This window comes from Sciurus vulgaris (genome assembly GCF_902686455.1).
Source record: "Sciurus vulgaris genome assembly, chromosome: 1".
In the NCBI taxonomy this organism is placed as follows: domain Eukaryota; kingdom Metazoa; phylum Chordata; class Mammalia; order Rodentia; family Sciuridae; genus Sciurus; species Sciurus vulgaris.
In genome coordinates, this window is record NC_136461.1 from 91,378,909 (window position 1) to 91,404,962 (window position 26,054).

Here is a 26,054-nt window from a genome sequence, read left to right on the forward strand (position 1 = left end):
AAGGAAAAAAATCATGAAGAAACAGAAGGATTAGAAGAATGTATATTAGGTTGTTAACATTAATTTTCTGGGGAAAGGAAAGATGATAAAAATAGAGAAAGATCTCGGGTTACACATATATGTACATAATACATGTATAAATCCATTGCCATAGAATTATGGATTTTATTTGCAAAAATTAATGTATGAAAGTATGGGCACAAAAAAATTGACAGGATTTCAAGTAGATTTTACTTTGCTTCATATATTTGTGTGTGTTTATTTATTTTAAAATGAACATGCATTATTTATTTAATTAGTAAAATGTGATTTCTTTTGAAAAATAAGTGGATTTCAAATGAGTGATTTGTTCAGAGACATATGTTTGCCATCAGGTATAGTTGCAAAGCTCAGTGCACCAGCCATCCATAAGAAGCCTCTGGTTGATCCATTCCTCCTAACCATAATGGTCAGGAAAAGCAGTGAATTCTGTGCCTTGGCCTGCCTGGTTTCTTCCACTTTTCTGTGTCAGACAAATCAATTTTCCTTATCTCTTTCCTGCTGTCTTGATTCATGGTCTTGCCCTATATGGATCCTGTCTCTTCAGGACAGTCTGGCTTATATTAAAACTGTGTAACGTGAGTCTGAGATCCAGCCAAGACAGTGGCTCTTGCTTTGTGATCCCGAGGTTAGAAGCTGTGTCTTACCCATATCTTTTACCTCACAAAACCAGACACAGAATAAAAGTTCTCAATAAATATTTATTGAGCAATTAATTAGATTTCCCATGGCAATAATGGGTAATTAGGATCTTCACATTTTAAGAAAAGTACCCCAGACCCCACCACTGGTTAGACTACAGCAGTAACTAAACTAACCAAATCATTCTTCATTTGCTATAATTCTTATATTCAGAAAGCTTCACTTTTTTTTTTTTTTTTTTTTTTTAATCATTAGTGGAGCACAAAATTACTGAGACAACATTGAAAGCATGGCAACCGCATCATGGATAAATGCAGTGCTTTTAAAGTAATTTTCTAACTTCATTTATGGTTAAGCATGAATAAAGGAAAGCCATTTGTGGTAAGGAAACTGACTACCCATTTAAAAGGGACATTTGTGAAGATACCCATCATTAGTATAGCTCACATCCTCCTAAGAATTCTGTGTACTTAGGCAGACAGTCCATGCAATTAGAAAATGATGGGCAAGAGAAGTTTTCTGAAGAGTTGAAATAGTCTATCTTTTATTTTACCTCAAACTCACCTTATCAAGTTAATTTTCAATTTAATTTGTGTTGTGAGAAAATGCAGAGAGAGAATCTTTACTGAAACTTGATTTTGACCTTTGGTACTGCACAATCATGTGTAAGAGCTACATTTGGGATAAAGGCTAGAGACTGAGCTGTCTAGCTGGACAAGATTTGGCTGGAGGTTGCCTTTACCTTTTCCTGGTAGCTGTACCTAGGATTAGTTTCCTACTGGTTATGGAGACCCACGGAGTGTCAATTTTCTGATGACACAGGAGACTGGATTCCCATTGTTCGACTTGCAGGAAGGAGACCAGTCTGCTGGGTTTCTTCTGCTTCTTTCTGAAGTTGTTCTGCGATTCAACTTTCTATACATGTCCCTATACTTAGACATTCTCTACAAAGTTTGGCAAACTCTTTGAGCCCTTCACATATAATTCTTTTGAACTCTTTACCTTGATTCTTTCTATAAATAAAAGGTCTGAGGTTTTTCTGAACTTAAATGCAAATCAACTAATATTTATACTCTAATTCATAATTAGCGTGGAGACCACTTTCAAAAAAATACTCTGTGGTTCAATATATTTGAACTCTTATTCTTGAGTTGAGAATAAAAGATTGTGGGACTTCACAGAAGCTTTATTTTTAAATCTTGTTTTGGAAATCTTCAGGGTGAAGTGTAACTTTCAGTGATTTTATTGATGAGGATGTTACCAGCATCCTATTCCAAAATTCACACTTTCGAAAATACTGACCTAGGTAAGCAAGACATCTCCAACTTTACAGATATCTTCAACTTCACAGAGAAAATTCATGGCTAACAAGTATGTTTTAAGTGAACAATTTTGGTCCTGGCATATTAAGAACTGAAATATGAAATTAATACTCAGTAATATACATGTTGTTTTGTAGGGCATCACTCAAAGAAATGTAGAGCACTAGCAGTCTTCTGGGTGTTGCTAAGAAAATGAGACTGATCAGATGCACCACAGCTCCCTGGTTGAGTTTTTAACTTCAAAAAATACCAGTTTCCTTTTGTATAAACTTGAAAAATAATTAACTGTTCTGTAAGAAGGGAATGAAGTGGATCAAAATATAATATAAATATAACAATAATGGAAACTATTACTATTAACATTATTCTTTTAACCAAAATTCCCTTTTGTTGACTAAATTCATCTTGTTGGTTAATGGTGAAAGGCCCCTTAAAGGTCATACTCTTGGCCATATATGAAATTCTAGAGAAATTCAGCAAAGGACTGGCTCAGTCTGAAAAGTAATGTTCTTTTCAGACATCTTTGGATCAGGGTAGCAAACCTGTGCTCTGTCTCTTCTTCAGGCTACTTTAGCATAGTGCACCCAATTAACTGCTCTTCTTTGAGTATAAAACTACCTTACGGTAAATTTGATCGATCTAGCTTGTGGTGACTTTGATTTTGTCAATCAATTTTATTTTATTTCTGTCATTAGGGTATTGATAAAGTAAAGGCATGAGTACCGTTAAAGTTTTGATGAAGTGAAGGTATGCTTTAAAACTTTCAGGTGGATTACTTATTAGATGATGTAGTTACATTAATTTTCATGACTATTTCAACCAAACTTCCACTCATACTGTCTTGCCTTATTCATCCTTCACTAATTTCTAATTCTATCATATCTCTGAAATACATTTCACTTTAGACCTGTAGAGAGAATTATTCACTTTCTGACATGCATACTTTATTTGAAAATTTTCAATAGATCTCTAAAGAAATGTCTGAGTCTGTGTGTGACTATGTACACGCAGGGCTGTACTGAATAATAGTAACACATAAGATGCTGAGATACATTTTCTTAGATTCCATAACTTTCTCAGCACAGTTGATGTAGAAAGATACTTCTGCCAGACATTATAGTTCATGTCTATAACTCCAGTGACTCAGGAGGCTGAGACAGGAAGATTGAGTCTGAGACCAGTTTGGGCATTTAGGTGACACCCCGTCTCCAAAAATAAAGAGGGCTAGAGGCGTGACTACATGATAGAAGATCCCTGGGTTCAATCCCCACTACTGGGAAAAAAATGAATTTCTATGTAGAAGAGAAGATTGGTGCAAAATGTCAGTAATTTGAAAGGGTATTCAATGTAATAGAAAAGGAAAGTTAGGGTTGAGATGAAATCTTTTTCTAACATTATTAATTTTCCTGCTAACCAAGCAAAATAAAACCATATACTGAAATTTTTCCACAGGAAAAAGAAAAATCGAGATTGAAAAACAATATCCTCAAATAATCATAATTTATTTGTCATGATTTCTAACAGTTAAGATGCACATTAGCTAGGTATTAATTTCAACAAAAATCATGTATGTTCTTTTCTGGGACAGATACTGAAGGATCAGGGAGAATAGAACCTTGCCATAAAAGGGACTTGAGAGAGGAGAGAGCCAATAGGTGATGTTAGCTTCAAATTCAGGGGAAGGGGAAACAAATCAAGCTTTGTGTAAAGACATGAAGAAAGTCTTCTTAAGATCTTAGAATATCAGTAGACTTTCAAATGATGTACATAGAGCAAGCTCATCATCACCATGTGGCAGGTAGAAGAAGGATACTGTACCTTGCTTTGAAATAATGAGGATTTGTTTGTACACTAACAAACTAGATGCTTTTGTTTTTCTAGCTTCTCTTAATTTTATGTCATAAAAGTTCCTATTCAATGCCATAAATGTGCATATGACCATGGAAATGATATTGCAGTGAATTGGTGAGCATAATGCCCTCTAAAACACATACTACCTAATCTATCTTATTATCCCTGATGATATTTGAAATTCAAACATGTTGTCATCCTTGCCTCATTCTGGCCACCCCAGCTGTCCTACTGTATTCAGAGACCAGCACAGTGAACGTCTGAATGGGGATAATTCAAAGAACCATTCATTGGGTTTTTCTCTCCCTAACTAAACATAAATAACCTTTCATGAACTGACTTTTATCTGTAAAAGAGAATAAATCAAGGGCATTCTGCATTTGATTGTTATGGATCCGGTTTAAGTAAATTATGGAGAGAATGGTATTGAATGAAATTGAAGAGCTTAATGTTCAAAGGAATGACTTAGAGAATGATGATAAATACTTGGAATTATTCATTATCTCTCCAGATAGCTTGCATATTGCATTCCATTATTTTAACTTCCTTGCAAGATTGTTAATGGAATCCAAAAGTATGAGCTCAAAGAATCTAGTGTGATGCTGAGAGTTAAGGCTGAATTTCTGACAGTGGATAAGACTTCCTGCTTTTTTTTCCCCCCCTTAAGGAGAGACTTACAGGATATTAAGACATAATGGTAGAAAGCCTGTCTTAAGAATGCAAGGTTGGGAATAGCAAAAAGTTATAGAAATAGAACAGTGTAGAAGGAAGCTTGAGATAACCCTTTCAAGGAGCAGAAGAAAGCTTCTTTGAAAACCACAAAAATCAGAAGGATCTTCCTCACCATTTCCCATTTCAAAGAATGGTAGATTTTAATTAAAATATGCATAGGGGACACAAGACACCTACCTTTTCCAGGAGCTGACGAAGTTGCCTGCTTTTGGCATCCCGGGAACATAGATTTTGCTCTGGAGCAACGACTGTGCAAATGCACCGCCCATCAGGATCTTGTGCTGAGCTGTACACTTGCCACCCTTCTTTGGGACTAATCTGAGTCTGAGAAAACCAATAGCAAACACACAAAACACAAGACTCCTGTTATAGGATAAAGAGGAGTGGGTTTGTAGCATCTTAAGCAAAACATTTGTTTTGATGAAGTTCGTGTTTTCATTCTTTAGCGATAAAGCAATTTACATAAGCAATGCAGTTTCATTCAGTTATACCTTCCTTATCGATTTCAAAAGATCTTTCTTCTTCAGCTTCCATATTATTACTGATCTCACACCATTTCCTAAAGCCTTTTGTCATATTTTGACATATTAATGCAACTTTAGAAACATCTCTAATCACTTACTCATGTATGACTTGTCTTTCTACGCTAGACCTGGTAGTTCATCATTCTCAACAGTAAATGGCAATTCCTAATACATTTCTTTCTGATTATTATTGATAAATGACATTCTGAAACAAAGCCCTGTCCCAAGGAATTTCTCAGACATTAAAGACCTGATTATTGATAAAGTTGGAAAGATACCACATGTTGACATGATGACATGGGGTAAAATAAGTCAACGCTATTTTTCAAAGAATGCAAAGATCCAGAGGAGTTAGAGAGGTTTTTTCTTTTTTCTTTTCTTGGCAGACTCTTCCAGGTTAATCTTCTAATAACTTCTAGACATTCATCACCTTGCCTCTTTAACTTAAAGCAGTAGCATTCCCATTCTATTGCAGTCTGCCTCCTATTCATGTTTGTCCTTTAACCTCCTGTACAGTCCAACAGGACCCACCAGTCTGAGCATGAGGTATAAGCTGCAATGTTGACTCCTGTCTCTGTGTGATGTTGCTCATGTTGTCCTCCTGTTTGGAATTCTCCTTTAAGAACCATTAATTTATTCAACCCTTGTAATTTCTACCCATTTTGAAGAATTGTCTGTGCCATTCATTAGGTATTTAATGTGTATTTTATGGTATTGTTTTTTGCCTTTCGCATGTCTTACTTCAACAGCTGGCTATGAGCAGTTACTAGAAATGTGAATATTTTCTCTCTGCCCTATATACATTCCATCAAGTACAAAAACAGTTGTGCTTACTTTTTGTTTAATTATTTTTCAAGAAGAACATCAGAAGATACAAATAATATAACTAGCTGGGTGTGGTGGAACATATCTGTAATCCCAGCTATTTGGGAGGCAGAGGCAGGAGGATCACAGGTTCAAGGCTGGCCTAAGTAAAATAAGTGAGATCCTGTCTCAAAATGAAATGAAAGGGGCTAGAGGTGTAGAGCATTCGTGTGTGAAATGCCCTAGGTTTAATCCCCAGTACTCCCTCCCCCCAAAAAAGAACACTAATGAACTTATTTTCATTATGTCAGTGGAAGAAAGTTATCATGACTAGATTTGAAACTGTGTAATTTGGAAGTGTCTGTATTAACAAACTTGAGAGTTCATTTTTCTCACTGTTTTTCATTTTCTGCTAAAAGTTGCCTTCATTGGGTTGGGAATATGGCTTTGTGGTAAAGTATTTGCCTAGCATGGGTGAGTCCCAGGGTTCTATTTCCGGCACTAGAAAAAAATAAATGAAGTATATAAGAGGATGTGTATAGGTTCCGTGCAAATATCACGTTTTTTAAAAATTCCTAGCTTTGTACAACAGACGTTATTAGCGATATCCTGGTGTACCTTCCAGGTACTGATTTCTCTAACTGCTGGGAGTGACTCATTTCTCAGTTAAGTCAGTCTTTGGGGATTCCCTGGGCTGAAGAATGCTGCATCATTCAAGGTCAGACCACTTTCCAGGGGACAGCTCACTTCCATTCATACCAAGAAGCACTCAAATCAGCAAGAAATATTATTATTCCCATTTCACCGAAAATAAAATGAGTTAATCTTGAGAACACACAGGCTGCATGTGATGGCAGCAGAGTGTGAAGCCAGGTGGCACATTCCAGACAGGCGTTGTACAAGAGAAATATAATGAGAAGCACATGTGTCACTGAAAATTTTCCAGTAACTACATTTTAAAAAGTCAAAAGAAACAAGTGAAATTAATTTTTAATAACATATTTTAACTCAACTGATCCAAAATGTCACAATTTTAACATGGAATTTTATAAAAATTATTCATGAGATAATTCATATTCTCTTTTTAAAAACTGTAATAAGTCTTTCAATTGAATGTGCATTTTACACTTATGGTACATCTCAATTTGACTTGGCCACATCTCAAGGGCTCGATAGCGACATGTGGCCTCATTTATGGACAGTATATCTCTAGAGTCCTGCTTTTAATTCCTGTGCTATGTCCATATAAATATGATGCTAAACATGCATATAATTATTTTTAGAGATTAATCTTATGGTTATTAAAAAGGCCACCTTCCAGATGTTACATAGACAAACCACCCATTTTATATCTGAATTTGTTTTTCCTGTGGAAATACCACCTGGCTCAACTCGCTTACTTTTACAGTCAGAACCAGCCTTCTAGCTTTCCTTCTACTGTTTCCTGAAAGTCAGCGGACAGGGAGGTATCTCTCATATGTTCAGGAGATGACTTTAGTGTCTCATGTCCTGTTGGTTTCTGTCCCAGGTTCCAGCTCATGATGTACTAATTACAGACCGACATACACATCTTTTACTTTTCAAGGACTTTAATGACAACCCCTACAGGGTACTGGTAGAAATTCCAAAAACAATGATGAATGAATACTGGGGAAGTCATAAACTAAAAACTCAAGAAACTCAGAAAGATATCATATTTGTCCTTGATCATCACGAAAAGCAAATATTGCCTGACCTATCTAATTAGTCTCCCCCGACATTTTTATATTTAGTTTCTAGAAGCTGCCTTTTATTTCCAAGGGGTCAGACTCATTAACATAACCTCTTTTTTAATATCCTACTCACCCTCCTTTCTAGCATTTATGCCCGATCTTCCATTTAGAACAGAAAGGTGTTCTTAGAATTATATATTGTTAAAATCAGATAAGATCTTAAAAATCACTAGATTATTCTTTTTGTGTTACAGAAAAAGTCCAGAGTTTATCTACAGAATGGAGATAGAAGCAGGTTAGCAGAACAGTTTCAATGATACGATTAAAGGTTTGAGCTGAATAATAGCATGGGATTAACATACCTGGACAGAGGCCTGTGAGTTTCTCCTAGTAATGGACACAAACCTCAAATATGTCAGAAAATTAAGGCTTGTCACTAGAATAAATTTAGCTTTTGCATAAAGGGACAGGGGTCATCCAATTATAATATTAAAATATTTTAAAGGCAGTGCAAACACTGACTGTTAAGCCCAGCATCATTAATATTGATGTGCACTTGCCAAGTGTTTGGCTAACTTGGTGGAGCTTATTGTTACAGGGCTGGATGTCTGTTGCTCTCTGGAATGAGGCTAAAGGGAAAGGTGAATAAGGTTTGATGTTCATTTAGCTTTCTCCCTGAAGCATCAGCTTAATAAAAGTAGAGTCTTCAGACTTGTTTGTACTTCCAATTGTCTTCTTATAAGAATCATTGAAAAAAGCCATGACCTTTTCTACTCCAGTTAGTTTGAAACTAAACTATAAAAAAGTCACCTTTTTGGCAAGAAAAAAGGTAACTTGAAAGAGGAAAAATCTAATTTAAAAGATGAGTTCCTGACAGTCCTGTGGATTTTGATAGAGACCTCTGTGTTGAGGTCAGCAATAAATAGAGGAAGCTTTATGAACATTTTGAATGCTCTGTTTTAGGTCACCCATGCTGGCATTAAAAAGAGAAGCAAAATAAAATTAAGACCTCAGGTGGAAGGACATACTTAGATGTTTTTTGGATACCTATAAGAAAAGAGCTGCTCCAATTTTAACTTTTGAGAGCAATTATTCAGTTGTCAATAAAACTCACATAATAGTGAAAGCAAACATTTTTGGAACTCTATCCATTTTTGGCAATTCATGCTTATTATTGCCTTGAATATCTCAATATCCCTGTGCACTAGGTGATGTTTTCCTGCCCATATTACTGATGAGGAAACTAACTTAGAGACAGGAAGAAACTTGCTTAAGGTCATGAAGGGAATAGTTAACAAAATTGGAGTTTATATTTTTACGGTCTGACTTTAGAAGATGAAGTCTAACGCCATAATGCACCACCAATGATTTCAGTTCACCCTAACTCATGACATAAACCCTAACATTATTCTCAGTCCTACTGTGAAGCTCAGTCCTTGGAGGGTGCATGCAGTTAATTACTACCGAAAGCATTACCAATCACAGTGATTACTGATGCAGCTGTTTGAACTTTTGTGTTAATCAGAAGAACTAAATAAACTATTTACTAGTTTTTAATATTAAAAAACTCATGAAATATTTAAGAATGTTCTAAATAGAAATAAAATGATAGTTTTAACAATTGTATTTCAAGTTCATATTTTTTGTTTATAATTTAATTACAAAACTCTGCTTCATAAATATAAAACTACCCTAAGAGGGTTCTTCCAAAATTTTAGAGGGTTCATATCAGGAAGAAGGTCCTGCCAGGCACCGTGGTGCATGCCCATAATTCCAGCAACTTGGGAAGCTGAGGCAAGAGAATCGTAGTTCCAGCTTAACCTCAGCAATTTAGAAAGAACCTGCCTCAGAAAATAAAAAGCGCTGGGGAAGTGGCTCAGTTTGAAGCACCCATGGGTTCAGTTCTCTTTATGCAGGTTGGGGGAGGATCTTGAGGCCTCAGAGGTTAAAGTAAAAAGTAAATCAAAATATCCTGCATTTCAGTAATTTTGTCCTATATTCCTTCTATTAGTCTCATTTCTTTTGAAACAACTACCCTTGGAAATAAGTGATATTTCACTTATGCGGAAACAGAAACTCAAAAAATTTGAGCATTTTTATTTATTTATTTTGTCCTGTCACTCATTTAGTAAATGTCATATATGAGACTTTATATCAGTTTCTCCAACTTTCATCCCAGAGCAATTTAGGCTCACCCTCTGCAGATAACTCCACCAATAGCCATAATCAGGGCTTTAGAAGAGACAGATCCCTCTGCATTTGATGAAAGTGAAGTTCCCAGTGTAACACTGGGTCATGTGAGCGCTAGAAGGGTTCTTATCTCACTTACCCAAAGAATGAATTATGCAGATGCCAGAGGGTGAAAATTTAGTAGCATATTTGTTAGAAGAGAGGAAGGAAAACTCCCACAGCATGGGAGGAGTCTCAAAAAAGGTAGTGTTAGTGGCTCTCAGTCTAGGAGTTTTTATACTGTTTTGATGAGGAACTAACCTTTCATTGGAGAGCCTCCTTGATTGTTCTCTTTCTCTGACTCAATTAAAATATATAATCTTCATTTCTTAGTCCTACAATGGGATGATTTAATATGTTTGTTAATCTGAGTTTGTCCAGTACTTGTTCCTTAAAACAAAAGAATTGTTTGGTTCAAAACAACTCTTTATTTGACTAATGTCAGGGTAGTCAAGGAAGCCAGGGGCAAGAACAGAATGTATGGGCGTCCAAGCATTATGCAGCCTTCCAGTCAGGCAGTCAAAAACAAACAACACAAGCCTTAGCCTGGGGTTTTAATCTGGAATGGTGATCCTGCTTCACCAGGCAGGGAGAGGGCACTGTGCAGTGTGGAAGCAAGTGACCATCATCATCCAAGAAGAGCAGTTAGATTAAGGGGTACGCAGATACTCTGTGGAAGTTCATAAAATAATTTATCAAGGCCCAGATGCAGAGGCAGGCAAAGGGATAAAATTCTGAACCTTTGAACAGAAGAAAAGTCAACTTGTTGAACATTGGTAGATTTCATCTTTCATTCTGAGTTTCTGGATATTTCACAAAAGTATGAAGTGAAGCAAGAGAGAAAAGGGATTAAGATACAAGGTGGGAGAAATAAGCTGAAAGAAACCCACTTATTAAAATCTACTTGATTTAGAGTGGAGATTGCAAATAATGAAAACCCCTTACATGCTTTCTACCTGAGGGTACATTTGGTGTCTCAGAGAGAAATGTGGCTTAGCATGCCAGTGGCTTCAGTTGTGGAGAAAAGAGAGAAGTGAGGACAGGAATTAGAGAGAGGTTGACAGATCACACTAAAAGATGCTATGTTCTGGAGGATGTGTTAATACAGATGTCACTGCACAGCAGTTTTCTAGCTATTACTTATAATAATACTTGGAACTGAAATAAAAGAATATTCCTTACTCAAGGATACCTCTAAGCTTTAAGGAAGAAATAAAAACAAAAATAAAAATAATCAAAGAAAGTCATCAAAATTAGGTGGGTCATCTGCTCGTACCCTTTGGAAACCACAATGACAGAGTTGAAAACTTATCCCATACGTGCTTGTGTTTCCACTTGACCTATCCATTATTCATAGGCAACCACTTCCCTTGGTGGAAAGCTGAGGAGTGTGATCTGGACTTCTCTCTAATTTTCCCCCTTTGGCCCTATTTCTGTGCCAGGCACTTAATGATAAGTCTTTTCCTTTGGATGATTCATCTATAAAAAGGCAATTTATCACATTTTTCTTTAGCTCTCAATATTTTCCTTTCTGTACTCTGAACCAACTCCCTTCCTTATTTTGCTAAGTTGCCCTGTCACAAAGCAGACATTACCTAAGGATTTGTAGAAGAAAAATAGTCATGTAAAAACAGTAAAGTTGGGTTGCAAATTAGTGCAGCCCCTCTGGAAAGCAGTGTGGAGAGTCCTTAGAAAACTTGGAATGGAACCACCATTTGACCCAGCTATTCCACTCCTAGGCCTATACCCAAAGGACTTAAAATCAGCATACTACAGTGATGCAGCACATCAATGTTCATAGCTGCTCAATTCACAATATCCAGATTGTGGAACCAACCTAGATGCCCTTCAATTGGTGAATGGATAAAGAAACTGTGATATATACACACACACACACACACACACACACACACACACACACAATGGAATATTACTCAGCCATAAAGAAGAATAAAATTACAGCATTTGCAGGCAAATGGATGAAACTGGAGAATATTATGCAAAGTGAGATAAACCAATCTCAAAAAACCAAAGGGCAAATGATCTTGCTGATAAGCGGATGATGACACATAATGGGGGGTGGGAGGGAGGTAAGAATGGAGGAAGGAGGGACTGTATAGAGGAAAAACAGAGGTGGAAGGGGTGGGGAGAAGGAAAAATAACAGAATGAATCAAACAGCATTACCCTGTGTAAAGGTGTGATTACACAAATGGTATGTGTTGTATCCCACGGAGGCTCGTGTAATGGGGGGTGAAGGGCGCAGTGTCAATAACCACCCAGACACTGGGCGCCAGGTAAGAGCAGGCGAGAGCTGCTGACTCATTTATTGCGGAAGCTTCTTCTTTTATTGAGTACCTATCCAATCAGCAGTCAATCGGCGCATCACACCATTCGAAACCACCAATCATTTGAGGGTTTTGTATTTTGCACCAATGGGGATATATGACTCCAGGTATGCCTCTACTTCATGTACAACCAGAGAAACAAGTTGTACCCCATTTGTTTACAATATACAAAACAAAAAACAGTAAAGTTGGCTAGGCACTTTGGCGCACATCTGTAATCCCAGTCAACCTACTTAAGAAGTGGGGGCAGGAGGATGAAAAGTTTAAGGCCAGCCTATATAAGCCCTAATCCCCCACAAGCAGCTGCAAACCCCCCGCCCCTTGGAACCACACCTCCGCAATAGGGCACATATCCTGCTTCTCTTCCAGACTGTCCGTTTCCTGCTGGCGGGCCGCACCCAATCACTCTCTACTGCCCTGCCTCAATCCCCTGGCGACAAAGCTTGCCAAATCACCTACCGCCCAGTCCCATACCCTGGCCTATGAGACTTCTCTCCACTCTATAAAAGTGTGCACATTCTCTGAATAAAGTGGAACTTCTCCGGTGGACGGACAGTTGGTGTCGCCTCATTCTTTCAGCCTGGGCAATTTAGGGAGATCCTACCTCAAAGCAAAATATTAAAATGGGCCGGGAATGTGGCCCAGTATTAGAGCACTTGCTTAGAATATATGAGACCCTGGATTCCATCCCCTTTATCAAAAACAACAAAACCCAGAAAAGTGAGACATCTTCATTCAGGACTAAAACCACATTAGTTACTTGAAGGTACGAAACTTGGAGGGTATTGACAGTCTGTTTCAGGGTTCTCGATTCATTTTACAGAACTTTAAGTTGACTAATTCAACAAAGTAGTTATTTATGAGGAGAAACCAGCTAGATGTTTGAAAATGTAGCAAAACAAATCGCTTATGCCCACAGGCCCCTTCCAGGCCTCTTCCTACCACAGCGGTAGGGCTGACTGTTTGAGAACAGCTGGTGTCTGCTGAGCGTCCTCCATGCTTTAATTGCTCTTCTCCAGGTTCTTCCTGGTGTGGAGTCCACAGCAGGTGGGTTTTCTCAGAAGCTCAGCCTCCAGGGGAAGCTACTCTGCATCTGAGAGAAGCACCAGAGGGAGGCTGAGCCTTCTGAGAACAGGAGCTTCCTCAGCTCAGACACCAGTTCAGTGGATAGTTTAGAGGGAAAGATAAAAACCAAACAAAACAACCACCTAAATAACAAAGGGGCGGGGTGGGACCAAACAAAACAAAAAACAGGACCAAACAAGAAGGGTAAAGGAAGGTTTTAGCATTAGGAGAAAAATAAGATGGAGTTTATCACCTAAGAAGAGTTATCACATAATAACTACTCACTGATAAAAACCATCTTGGAATTTTAAAACGTATTTCAGCTTTTGAGACAATCAAACATACACATCTATTTCAAAGGCAGCTGTCATAAACAAGATTGTCATGTAATGATTCAAACCCCATCCTTTTTTAGGTCATTTGAAACAACCATTTTTCCTTTTGGGGAGGTGGTGGTGGTGGTGGATAAAATTCTTATTAAATTGCCCAAACTGGCTTTGAATTCACCATCCTCCTGCCTCAGCCTTTTGAGTAGCTGGGATTACAGGTATGTGCCCCCATGCTGAGGTTTGAAACTATCATTTTAAAGAAAGACTAAGTTCATGTTTCTGTCACTCTGCCTCTTTTTTCTTTCTTTTTTTGCCTTCAGTACATTCTATGAACAGGTCATAATACAAATTTTAAGAACTATGCATGGTGTATACACAATTGCAGGCTAATCTCATTCATACTGTTTAAAGTGAGATGTTGGAGCAGAAAAGTTGAGAAGAGTTGGCTCACCACTTTGTAACTAGACCTGCAGGGGCAAGAAACTACTCAACCTTCTAAGAGAAGACTCTTGCCAGCCCTCTACATGGAAACGGTGGTAAGGTGCCTGGTGGAACTACTTGAGAGGCAGCAGGACTCACCCCCTGGCCAGAAAGCCTCCTTCACTGCTCTGCCACAATTTGTAAAATGCCAGGGAGGAGGCCCTTTTATTCTTTATAAATAAAAAAACCTGGGGAATGTGTAGAACATGTTTGGTTTTGTATCTTTTCCCTGACTTTATGGGATCAAGGAGATGAGGAAAGATATTTTAAAGAATGGGAGTGTTATTGTATAGGGGAGAGTGAAATCTGGGGACACAGGAAACAAGCCAGCAGGAAGAACCTAATGAGGCTCCAGAGGCCAGGACGGGTAAGAGACAGCAAAAGAGGTGGTGGGAAAGGTGACTGGGCAGGGTTGAAGTCTTATTTATTTATTTATTTATTTCATACTCGGGAACCACATAAAACACAGGTGAGCCTTTCTACTGAGCTATATCCCCAGTTCTTTTCATTAATTTTGAGCTAGGTTTTCACTAGGTTCTCACTAAACTGCTGAGAAGGGCCTCAAATTTGCAATCCTCCTGCCTCATCCTCCTGAGTTTCTGGGATTACAGGTGTGGGCCAAGGTGTCCTGCTCAGGGCTGTAGTCTTGTGACCTAATTTTACACTTGTCTCTGCATTAACCAGCTGGGTGAAATTTGATTAGTTACTTACACATTTTGAGTCAGTTTCACCACTTGCAGAATGAGGAGGTTGAATTAGATTAATTATGTTTACAGTTAAACTTCTGAAAGCTCTCAGGTTTCTGTGGAGATATCTTAACTGGGACAAGGGCTTGGTGTGTGGGAAGGAAGCAGATGGTAGAATCCTAGTAAATGCTTCCTCCCAACCATTTATTATTTGACCCATGACTGATTATACATATTAGGGTTTTACTTCAAGTTTCATTGAGAAAATATTTATTCTGCACATATTATCTAAGATTTGTAAAAAAAAAAAAAAAAAAAAAAAAAGCAACAACGAAAAACTGTTGCTAAAGGTAGTATGAAAATAAGCAGCCCAGATAGTTTCTAAGATGCTTTCCATCTTTCCAGCATCCAAGTTTTGTGCTCTTAATCTGAGAAATACCATTCATTCATGTTTCACAATGGGAATTCTAAGGTATAAGCAATCCTCTTGAATAATTGAGGAGCAGACATTATTCTTCTATAAAGCGTACCAAAGAGGGGGGGAAGAATATAAGCTTTTGCAACCTGGTTTCACCATCACAAAGGATGCCATTTACTATGCTATTAACTACAGTGAGAACTCTCCTGAATTTTGTTGTTGTTGTTGCTATTCATTTGTTTGTTTGCAAAGGGGGGGCACCCAAAATAAGAATTGATGCGTCAGAATATACATACACAGTGCTTTATATTTTATATTGCAGTGCTTTATATTTTTAGGCCAATACATTGTCAATCGGAAACTAAAGAAAACTAATTCACTTTAAACTCACAAGGTAAGAGAAGTTCTAAAAGTCATGTATAATTTTAAAATTTGACTCCTTTTATTCTACAGCAATAGAAAATAAACAACTCACCATCTATAAACAAAAAAAATATACATCTGAGAACTAAGGTGCCAAGTTTCTAATACAACTCACTCATTAGTTTTTTAATTTAGAATCATATTTCTGAAAGAGTTAATTCAACAACTATACTGTGGGAAGTAATCAGATACTTGGAGAAAACAGGATCAGTAAATATTAAATATGTGTTGATGTCATATCATACTTTCTTTGTAACTGTAAATCTCTTACATTCCTCTTTCCAGATCATGTAATACAGGTATGGAAGCGATTCTCCTCAACAATGGGGTCATGCAGGTACCATGAGTGACTAAGGTAGGTAGAAATGTCAAAAGAAGTCAAAGTGTGCCTCACATTTGCTCTTCTGATGCTCTCAGCACTGGGAGAAGTTGGAAAACTATGTGACTAATTAATTTGACTCTACTCCATTAATTACACATTGATTGATAGATTAATTATTATTAATAACTGCAAATAATTTTTTTTGGCAAACAATTTTTTTAAAATGTAAGGGTACTTTTCATGTCTGACTTTTTAGGCTCACTGGAATAATCCCAAAAAAGGTAAAAAAAAAAAACAAAAAAAAACCAGACTCAAATCCTAATTGCTTTTGTACCTTTTATTTGATAGTAGAGAATTTTTCCCCCAGAATATTCCCTTTATTTCTATTTTTAAATGATTCTCTAAAAAGCCAATAGTTTTTATTCTTAATGTTTCAGAGTGCCGCTAGCCAACCTTGCTTCAAACTATCAGAATAGACTTTATTAAAATGTGGACAGGATTAAAAAGCCATTAATTTTAGATGAATGCACACTATACTAGATAGACTTGTGATACGAAAAGCCTTTATAAAATATTAATCAAAACACAAAGATGTTTTTATCAGTAAGTTTTCTATTCATGTTTCTTGGTTCTCTTAAAGTTTTTTTTTTGGCAGGCTTTAAATTGTTTGAGGTTTGTCTTTTTTTTTATTATTCATTTATGCTTAAGAACTATTGGTTTCTCTAGCTGAATTCATTTCACTCATAGGCATTGCATTCCAAGGAAAAGCCTGCTGTAGTAAAACTAAATTAGGCAGAAAATACTCTAACATCTCATTCTGTAGGAAAAACTATAGGGATTTTCAGGCATTTCAAGAAGCAAAATCATAAGGAACAAAACATATTTCAATAAGGATCCTTCCAAATCTCAAATTAATATAGTTAAGTCAAAGCTTTTAATTCTTAAGTATTAATAAGTCAGTATTTTCTTTTATAGTTTCTTAGTTTTTTTTTTTTTTTCCCCCCTTGGTGGAATTTTAAAGTGCTCATAAATAAATATCCAAGACTAAAGTTATAACATAAAGAATACATCTTTGATGTCGACCTATGAATAGAGAAGAAAAATCTCAACCTTTACCATTCACAAAATTAATGCACTTACTTCACAAGATGGCCAACGCCCCCCAGAGTGACTTACTAAGGTATCTGGTGTCGACAGCCTCGTGGTGTTCAGTCCTACCAAGGACGGGAGGGTTTGGGACATCCAGTTTGAGATCATTGCCATGGTACTAAGCACAGCGCCCAGCTTCAGCAGTGGAGGGCTCATTGCTGTGCAGCTAATGAGTTTTCATAGTGACTGCTTAGATCCCAAGGAGGCTGGTGGTGGGAGGTGTGACTGCAGCAGCCACAGCTACAGCATGAATAGAGATGACTTCTCCAGCCCTCTTCACTGGGGAAAGCTGACGGAACTCCTTCCCCACCCTCATGGGAAATGCCCTGCCCTGCTTTTCCTCCCTATTGGACGATATGCTGGATCATCAAACAAAATATTCTTGATAGAGCTTGGTAATGATCAGAGCAGAGGTTGGAGGTCAGGGAAACGTGAGCTTTTCCATTTCCACTATACTCAGTCACCATCAACAGAATCCATTTCCTCTGGGATTTGTTTGAGGATAATCAGCTGCTCTTTATCTTTCATAGAAAAAGACACCTTTAAATGGAGGTCTGCCAAAGTACACATTTCAGACACCAAACTTAATATCTACAGATTTCTCTGGATCAGGGCAATGTGCTTTCAGGAAGTGCATACAAACAAAGTCTGAAAATAATTTTCAAGATGATCAAATATTGAGAGTAGGAAATCATTTTTTAAAACAGTAACCTAAAATTAGCACCGTTGCTTTAAAAATACAGTTGAAGATTGATAGCTATTGCCTGTGGCAAACATTACTTTTAGGCACCTTACACCTGAACAGACAGAAAAGGCAGTCTTGGAGAACAATTTCTGTTAAAGAAATTTCATGTTTCGCTTTTGCCCTTGAAAATGTAGGCTTTGCTTCTAGGTGCTCAGTCACACGGCAAGCTCAGTTAACTCTATTTTCACCTTGTGAGGAATGACAACAGATACTGAAAGGCTGTGTCTGAAGAGAATGTGTGATTTATTAAAGGAACTAGGGACTTGGATTCAGGAAGTCTGGGGGTGTGTTTGTCCTCCTCGAGTTGGTGGTGACAGGCCAGTGACTTAAACTTCCTCATCTTTAGTGTTTTCCAGCAATATAAAGCAGTTGACTTCATGCTGTCCAAGGCCACTTTCAGCTCTAGAAGTCAATAATCTGTTCATTAAAACTGCTGGTAAATGTGGTATATTGAATCCAGGGCATATGGGTAATGCTATTATTATTGTTGTTATTATTATTACAAATACTATAAATTGCCCACATTCAAATCTCAGGTTGTGAATGGGATAAATCAGAGGCTATTGTCTTGTTTTATCTATCTATCTACACACACACACACACTCACACACATATATGTGTATGTATATGTACACATGTATATTTATGTATACATACACACATATACATATGCACTACATATACATACACATATATATGTGCATTATATATGCATATGTACAAAAGCACTATATACATGTATACACACACACACATGCACACATACACACACATATATATAGTGCTTAATATCTACAGAGTTCTCTGGGTCAGGGCAACATGCTTTCAGGAAGAGCATGAAAACAAAGTATGCAAATAATTTCCAAGATGATTCGTTACTGAGAGTAGGAAATCTTTATATATATATATATATATATATATATATATATCTGTCTATATATATATGTATGTATATATATAAAAATGTGTGTGTGTGCATGTGTGTACGTGTAAAATATATGGAGAGAAGACATGAAGGGAAGCATAACTGAAGGAAAATTAAATGAAAAGGAATTGGTGACAGAAAAATATTGCTTTGATTTCTTAGGAGAATTTTGGAATCATATTTATCTGGAGTTTTCCACTGAAGATATATATTTTTCTTAACAGTTCTGGCAAGAAAAATAAAGAAATTATCTTTAACAAAATTGAAAGAGATATGTATTTATAGTTTGTGTACTTTATTCTCAATAATAGTTTTAAACTAAGGTGAATGCTAAGAGACTCCTCCAATCTTCTTTGCATGTATTAGCTTGGAATCTAGGCTATTTTTTTTTCTTTAAAATGTATCCAAATAATTTCAGCTGGCTCTTGTTTTTTAACTGTGGTGCCCAGAAAACCAATTGTTATTTCTTTTTTATCTTTCAAAAATTATATCCTACGAGGACATATAAGGTTTAAAACATAATAGCTTATGTGTCAAGTAGTAGAACATTCATTGAAAGGACTATGGAAGTTTATATTAGTATTAAATTTGGTAAAGACAAAAAGCCAAGTGAATTTACAAATGTAAACGTTTGAAAAATACACCTGGAACTCTCCCTGACTTAAAAGGGGGGAGTATCTTTCTAAAAGCTTAATTTCCAAAATTGAAAATTAATATGCATGCAATTACTGGATAATTTAAGAAGCAATGCAGCAGATGGTAATTATACTTATTAATGAACTATCAGTCAACAAAATAATAGCCTTTTTAGAAGAATATAAGATTGAATGTCAGGGGAAAATAAGGCTGTTATTTCCAAATTAAAAAGAAAGAAAGAAAGGAAAACAATATAAATGGAATGCTTCTTTCAATTTTCCAGTGATGCAAATAACTATACTAAAAAACAGAAAGAGAACAATGGTGAAAGTTTATGAATTGGTGATGTTTATGAAAACATAAAAGTTAAAATGTGTTGCTTTTAAAACAGGTTTAAATGGCACACATGGAAATAGTAAAGCTCCAATTATAATGATGATTAGTTGTGGGAAACAGAAATAACTACAATTTTCAAGGAGCCAAATAATTTTCAGTACTCTCATAATCTACCAAACTGATTTCAATTGTAAAAGTTAAGTCCTAGCTGGGCATGGTGACACAACGTTATTATTCCAGTGACTCAGGAGACCAACATAGGAGGATCACAAGTGTGAAGCCAACTTTGAAAATTTAGCAAGACCCTTTCTCAAAATAAAATTAAAAGGGCTAGGGATGTGGCTCAGGACTGAAGTGCTCTTTGGTCTAATCCCCAGTACCACAAAAGCAAACAACAAGAGAAAAAGTGGAATCATAGTTTGCAGGTGGAGGAGGGGATGTTTCTTTATAAAAGTAGGCGTCTGGGTTCAGGGTGAGAAGCCCAGTAGTTCCAGAAGTTCTGGAGAGTAGAGTGATAGTAACAGAATAAGTGGCAAAAACTGAAGCTGAAACCATCTGCAAGGCTTGAGGGTCACCCAAAGGTATTTAGACAATCTTGTATATCCTTCAAGGGTTTAATGCAAAGCAATGAGGTCATTAGTTTTATGTTGTGAATTATTACTTTGGCATTTTATGATGGAGGTTAGACAGGTATGGGCTTCAGGGAGTGCAACTGATGTCAGAGACAGGAAGGTCACTTATTCTCATGGCGTAGGTGAGGGAAAGTTAGGTCCTGGAATAAGAAACTATTGGTGGAATTTAGAAGGACAAATCCACAAAGGTTTGCAGAAGAATTGGCAGCCCTGGTGATTTAATAGATGGGAGAAGGGAAGGAGAAGAAGTTACCTAGGGTAATTTCCAGGTTTGGGTTTGGGTGGTGAGTGTCATTCTTTAGGACAAGAAATACAAATAGGAGCACGTCTTTAGGGAGAAAATAGAATTCCTTGTCACATACCCAATGTGAGTCACCTGTGTTACAGAGGATTGGTCAAAGGGAAATGTACCCACTCCTGAAGTCTAGAAAAGATTTAATTTACCAATAAGATTACTGGGCTAGTGATGATAATGTGAACTCCAGAGATGACAGAAATATTTAGCTTAACACAGTCTTACAACTACCTAAAGTTTTATTTAGGCTTTAAGTCAAGACATCTCTAGGTTTATTACTTATATGGTCTTTTTAAAAAATAACAAACAAAACAATGTTTTCACTAGTCAAGAATGAATGTATTTCTAAGTCTAGTAATTTCACAGTAAATGTGACCTGACTACACACTCACTTATTTTCTTTTTAGAATCTCATAGTGAATCAATAACTATAAAACCTACAACCATGCATTATTGCTCATGGACTGCTGAAAGATATTGATTAATATATTTATTCATTAGATTTTTTTATGGTAGCCTGTCTTTTTGTTACCCAGAAAGTATTTCATGATAGACCTGCATAATAAATAATTAATCAGCAAATAAATATTAAGTGAGAAAGGTTTATAGGTCATCATATAATATTGGCATATTCTGTCACTGGAATTTTTTTCTCCTGATTTGTACCACAAAAGTTTAATGTTGTTTTCATCCTCAATATATACTTCCTAGTTTGAGGGCTATTTGTGTGTTAGGTGTGTGTGGGTTTCTGGGAATCACAGCCCAGGCATACATGAAAAGCTACACAAAAAAACCAATAGTCACACAAAATTTGACTGATAATAACCAATTAATGAGAAGATTGTGGCCAAAAAGTCTGGTTTTAGGCAAAATAAGTTGAGACTGAGATTATTTGCCAAACAGTAGAAATTTTAAGAAAGAATATTCTACATGTAGTTTATTTAAAAAAAAAAAATGTTTAAATATACAGATGATTTGGGGCAGAGGAGAAAGTGGCTGTTATGGTTTGGATAAGAGGTGTCCCCCAAAAGGTCACGTGTAAGACAATGCAAGAAGATGCAGAGGCAAAATGATTGGGTTGTGAGAGTCTTAACCCAATTAGTGATTTAATCCCCTGATAGGGATTAACTGAATGGTAACTGAAGTGGTAGGGTGTGGTTGGAGGAGGTGGGAATTGGGGCCTGGTTTTGGGGTATATATATTTGTACCTGGCAAGTGGAGTCTCTCTCTCTCTCTCTCTCTCTCTCTCTCTCTCTCTCTCTCTCTCTCTCTCTCTCTCTCTCTCTCTCTCTCTCTCTCTCTCTCTCTCCCTCCTTCCCTCCCTCCCTCTCTCCCTCCCTCCCTCCCTATCTCCCTATCTCCCTATCTCCCTATCTCTCTCTCTCTCTCTCTCTCCTTTCTGATCATGAGATGAGCTTCTTCCCTCTGCCACACTCTTATACCATGATATTCAGCCTTACCTCGAGCCCTGAGGAATGGAGCTGGCCTTCTCTGAACTAAGACCTCTGAAACCATGAGCCCTCAAACAGACTTTTCCTCTTTTATAATTGTGCTTGTCAGATCTTTTTTAATCATGAAGTAAAAAAAGCTGATTAAAACAGTGACTTATAAGATGTAGTTGTCAAGATGCAGTTACAGGAGTTAAAGGAATTATTGAAGAAGAAGAAGCCAAAGGAGGAAGAAGAGAAGCCAAAAGGAGAAAGGTGGTTAACAACTGAGAAGAACAGCAAGATGGACTGTATTGATTGACTGAAAACACCTACACCACAGTGATCTCTTGAGAAAACAGTGGGATCTTGTTGGAAAGTTCAGTAGGAAAAGCAGACAGAGTAGCAAAAAATAGAAGAAGGTGGGAGACAGTGTGCTGTTGAAATTCCTTTAGGAATGCTGGGCGGGGTTATAGTGGAGAGTGATCCCATAAATAAACAGTTCTTCTTGGACTTAAAGGTGGTTTAGATGATTTTGTTTAGGTTCTTCCACTTACTAGCAAGGGGACATTGACTAAATTAGTCTAAGTCTCCATCTCCTCATCCGTAAAGTGAGGATAAAAGATCTGTATGAAATGGTTATCTGAAATACTATATGAGAAAGTATATTTGAAAGTGCTGGTAGTATATCAGATAATAAACTGCAGTTCTGTCTTTGGTAAGAAATGACATGATGGGGACAGGCAAAAATGTAGAGCAGCTGTAGAAACAATTATGTCTTCAAAAGATGGGAAATTCTGCAACTTTGCAACGGGGAGGGGAATCAAATTTGGAGTACATGTTCTCTTGCAAGCAAGTCACTGTGGGTGAAGAGAATAATAGGAATGGCCCCAAGTCACTTTGGTGCTGTAGAGCTGGCTAATAGTCCAACACCCTGTAGAGGAAAGTGATGATTGATGATCCTGATTCGTCCTTCACTGAGATGTTGAAGCAATTGTAAGACAACTTAGTGTATGTAAGTTACACTACCATAGCCACCTCCCTACCTCACCTTGTGCCCACATACTCTATCTTCTCTCCTGTTGCCAAAGACAAAATTTTTGTATTCCTAGTTAGGGTTGATCTCCCCCCTGTGCACTAGATCAATGACTTTCAGATTATGATGCATAAGAATTACCTGGAAGCTTGTTAAGATTTATATTCTTGGGTTCCCTCCAGGAGACTATGACTTAGCAAATAGCAAATAGGCAACATAATTTGCATTTCTAACAAGACTCCAAGTGATGCTGATGCTTCATTCTTGGACCATGTTTTGAGTAGACCACCTGGATCACATTCCTCTCACTTATTCAAAGACAACTTTTTTGATTCTTTCCTGTTTTCCAACATGAGTAAAATTTCCCTCTTTAATGGCTCATTCCCAGAGGCATACAAGCTCCTATTTTAAGTACATATAAAGCTTTCTAACGTTCTTTTTTTAAAGTGCTAGTGTTGGAACCGAGGGTCTCATACCTACTAAGTAAGTGCTCTACCATTGTTCCAGTTCGCATGTGAGGTGCCCCCCAAAACCACCTGAGTTAGGGCAGCAATGTTCAGAGGTGAATAATTGGATTGTAAGGGCTGTTGCCCTAAGAAGTCCATCCAAGCTTGAATAGACTGAGTTGTAACTGTTTGCAGGTGGGTCACAGCTGGAGGAAGTGGGTCACAGGGGACATGCCCTAAAAGGGTTTATGTCCCTTTTCCCACTCTCTCTCACTCTGCTTTTTGGATGCCATGAATGGAGCAAAACCACTTCACTGTGTCCTTCCCCGATGATGTTCGACCTCAACTTGGACCAAAACAATGAGTCCACCGTGGATTAAACCTCTGAAACCATGAGTTAAAATAAACTTTTCCTCTTCTAAGTTTTCTCGTCAGAAACTTGTCAGTGATGAAAATCTGATTAACATAGCTCCTGCACCACAGCTCCAGCCCTTTAAAGAAGACTTTCTGGATCCTTGTTTTCCTCCAAATATCTATTTCATACCTTCCCTTTATAATATATCTTCTTGAAAGTGTTGTCTTCAATCACTATCTGATTTCTCTCCTACTAATCAGGTCTTTCTTTCTTTCTTTTTTTTTTTTTTTTTTAACATTTCTTTACTTCACCAATACTGCTTTTATAAGGATACCAACAACCCCACATTGCAGTCAATCCTCAGACCTCAACTTCCTTGACCGATAGCAGTTTCATCAGAGTTTTACTTTCTCCTCCTTGAAATAATTTTTCACTTGGCTTCCAGAATATGACACTCACCTAGTTTTCCTCCAACTTTCTGACCTCTCTTTATGTCTCCTTTGCTGATTCTTCCTCATCTATATGCTAATGACTCCCAAATTCATTTCTTCCTCACAGACCTCTCCTATCAATTCAGACTTGCATATCCAATTATCTACTTGACATCTCCACTTCGATGTTTAATAGGCATCTTAAATTGAACATGTTAAAAAATGAGCTCCTGATATGGCTTTCCCACCCCCAGCAAAGAAAATAAAATAAAACCCAGACAAATAAACAAAAGAACATATCCATGCAGCCACTCCCTGTGATCCTCTCCATTTCAGTTAATTGACAACTTCATGGTTAAGTTGTCTAGGCAGAAATTTAGATTTCAGCCTTTCTTCCCCCAACCCCCACATACCTCTTGTCAATTCCATCAGAAAGTCTTTTAGTTTCTACTATCAAAAATATATCTGGAATTCAGCTGTTTTACAACATTGCCATTGCTACCATGCTCATTCAAGCCACCAGTGTCTCTCATTTAGGTTAATACAAAAGCCACCTGTTAGAAGGTAAGTCTTCTGATTGCTTAAAACTCTTTAATAGATCTCCATCTTACTCATGGTAAAATTATTTAGATTAAGTTTTAAAGTTCTACGTAGTCTATTTTAGTTAGATTTTTTGCTGCTGTGACTAAAGGATCCAACCAGACAACTATAGAGGAGGAAGTTTATTTGGAGGCTTATGGTTTCCAGAGCCTTAATCTATAGAAGACTGGCTCCAATCCTCGGAGTTTGAAGTGAGGCAGGACATGATGGTGGAAGAGTGTGGCAGAGGGAAGCAGAGAGAATGCACTATCCAAATAGAAATACATACCCCATAGCCATGCCCCCAGTGAACCACTTCCTCCAGCCACATCCCACCTGCCTCCAGATACCACTCAGTCAGCCCCATCAGGAATTAATTCACTGATTAGATTAATGCTAATCATTTCTCTTTCAAATCTTCTTGCATTGTCTCTCACACATGAGCTTTTGGGGGACACGTCATCTAAACCATAGCATTAATCACTAATCTGACCTCCTTCTGTACCTCTGATCCATCACTACTCTCTCCTTTCTTTGTTCATACACTGGCTGTTCCTTAGAGATGAAGTTAATCTTCCACCAGGGCGTGGGGGCTTGTGGGTTTGGGGGGGGTGGAGGCGTGGCCTTTGCACTTGCTCTTTTCTGGTGTAATTTCAATCTCCCAAATATCATCTCCTTTCTATTTTTTATTTAATTCAGAGGTCCCCTTTCCACAGGGCTCTGTGACCACATCATCTGAAATTTCTGTTCTTTTCATCTAGTTGTTTCACATTGTCTTTTGCTGTTTGGTTTTCTCCTTAGAACTAGTTAGCATACTATATGTTTTATTCATCCTGATTATTATCTGTTTTTTTTTCCCCCCCTCAATAGAAATCAAGCTCCATGAGAGCAGGGAAGTTGCCCGTTTTGTTCACTGGGCTATTCTTAATTTTAAGACAGTACATAGTAGGTTCTCAATAGTTTTTTATTAAATACATGACTAAATGAATATATTTCCATTTAGTTCCTGGCATGTTCTCAGTTTAAAAAAACGTGATAATTTTTAGAGCAAATTAATAATAGAGCCTATTATTGCAAAAACAAGCCAGTGTACTATATACAAGCATTGCATTTTGCATGTGTTTTTGTGTGCATATGA

General features: G+C 37.3%; 1 protein-coding gene and 1 long non-coding RNA gene across 4 annotated transcripts in view; both read right to left on the reverse strand.

Moving 5' to 3' along the window:
* The window catches only part of LOC306657390, a 1,092,042-nt gene that overhangs the window by 547,712 nt on the left and 518,276 nt on the right, over positions 1 to 26,054 (reverse strand). The gene's annotated exons all lie outside the window — the stretch shown is intronic.
* Positions 1 to 26,054, reverse strand: part of OLFM3 (olfactomedin 3) — a 209,111-nt gene that overhangs the window by 32,426 nt on the left and 150,631 nt on the right. For 2 of the 3 annotated variants that reach the window (XM_079133079.1, XM_079133081.1), the window contains exon 2: positions 4,764 to 4,910. In XM_079133079.1, the coding sequence (XP_078989205.1) occupies positions 4,764 to 4,910 (147 nt within the window). Of the gene's footprint in view, positions 1 to 4,763; positions 4,911 to 7,314; positions 7,372 to 26,054 lie in introns of those variants that run through there. The other variant, XM_079133080.1, reaches the window with a different exon arrangement.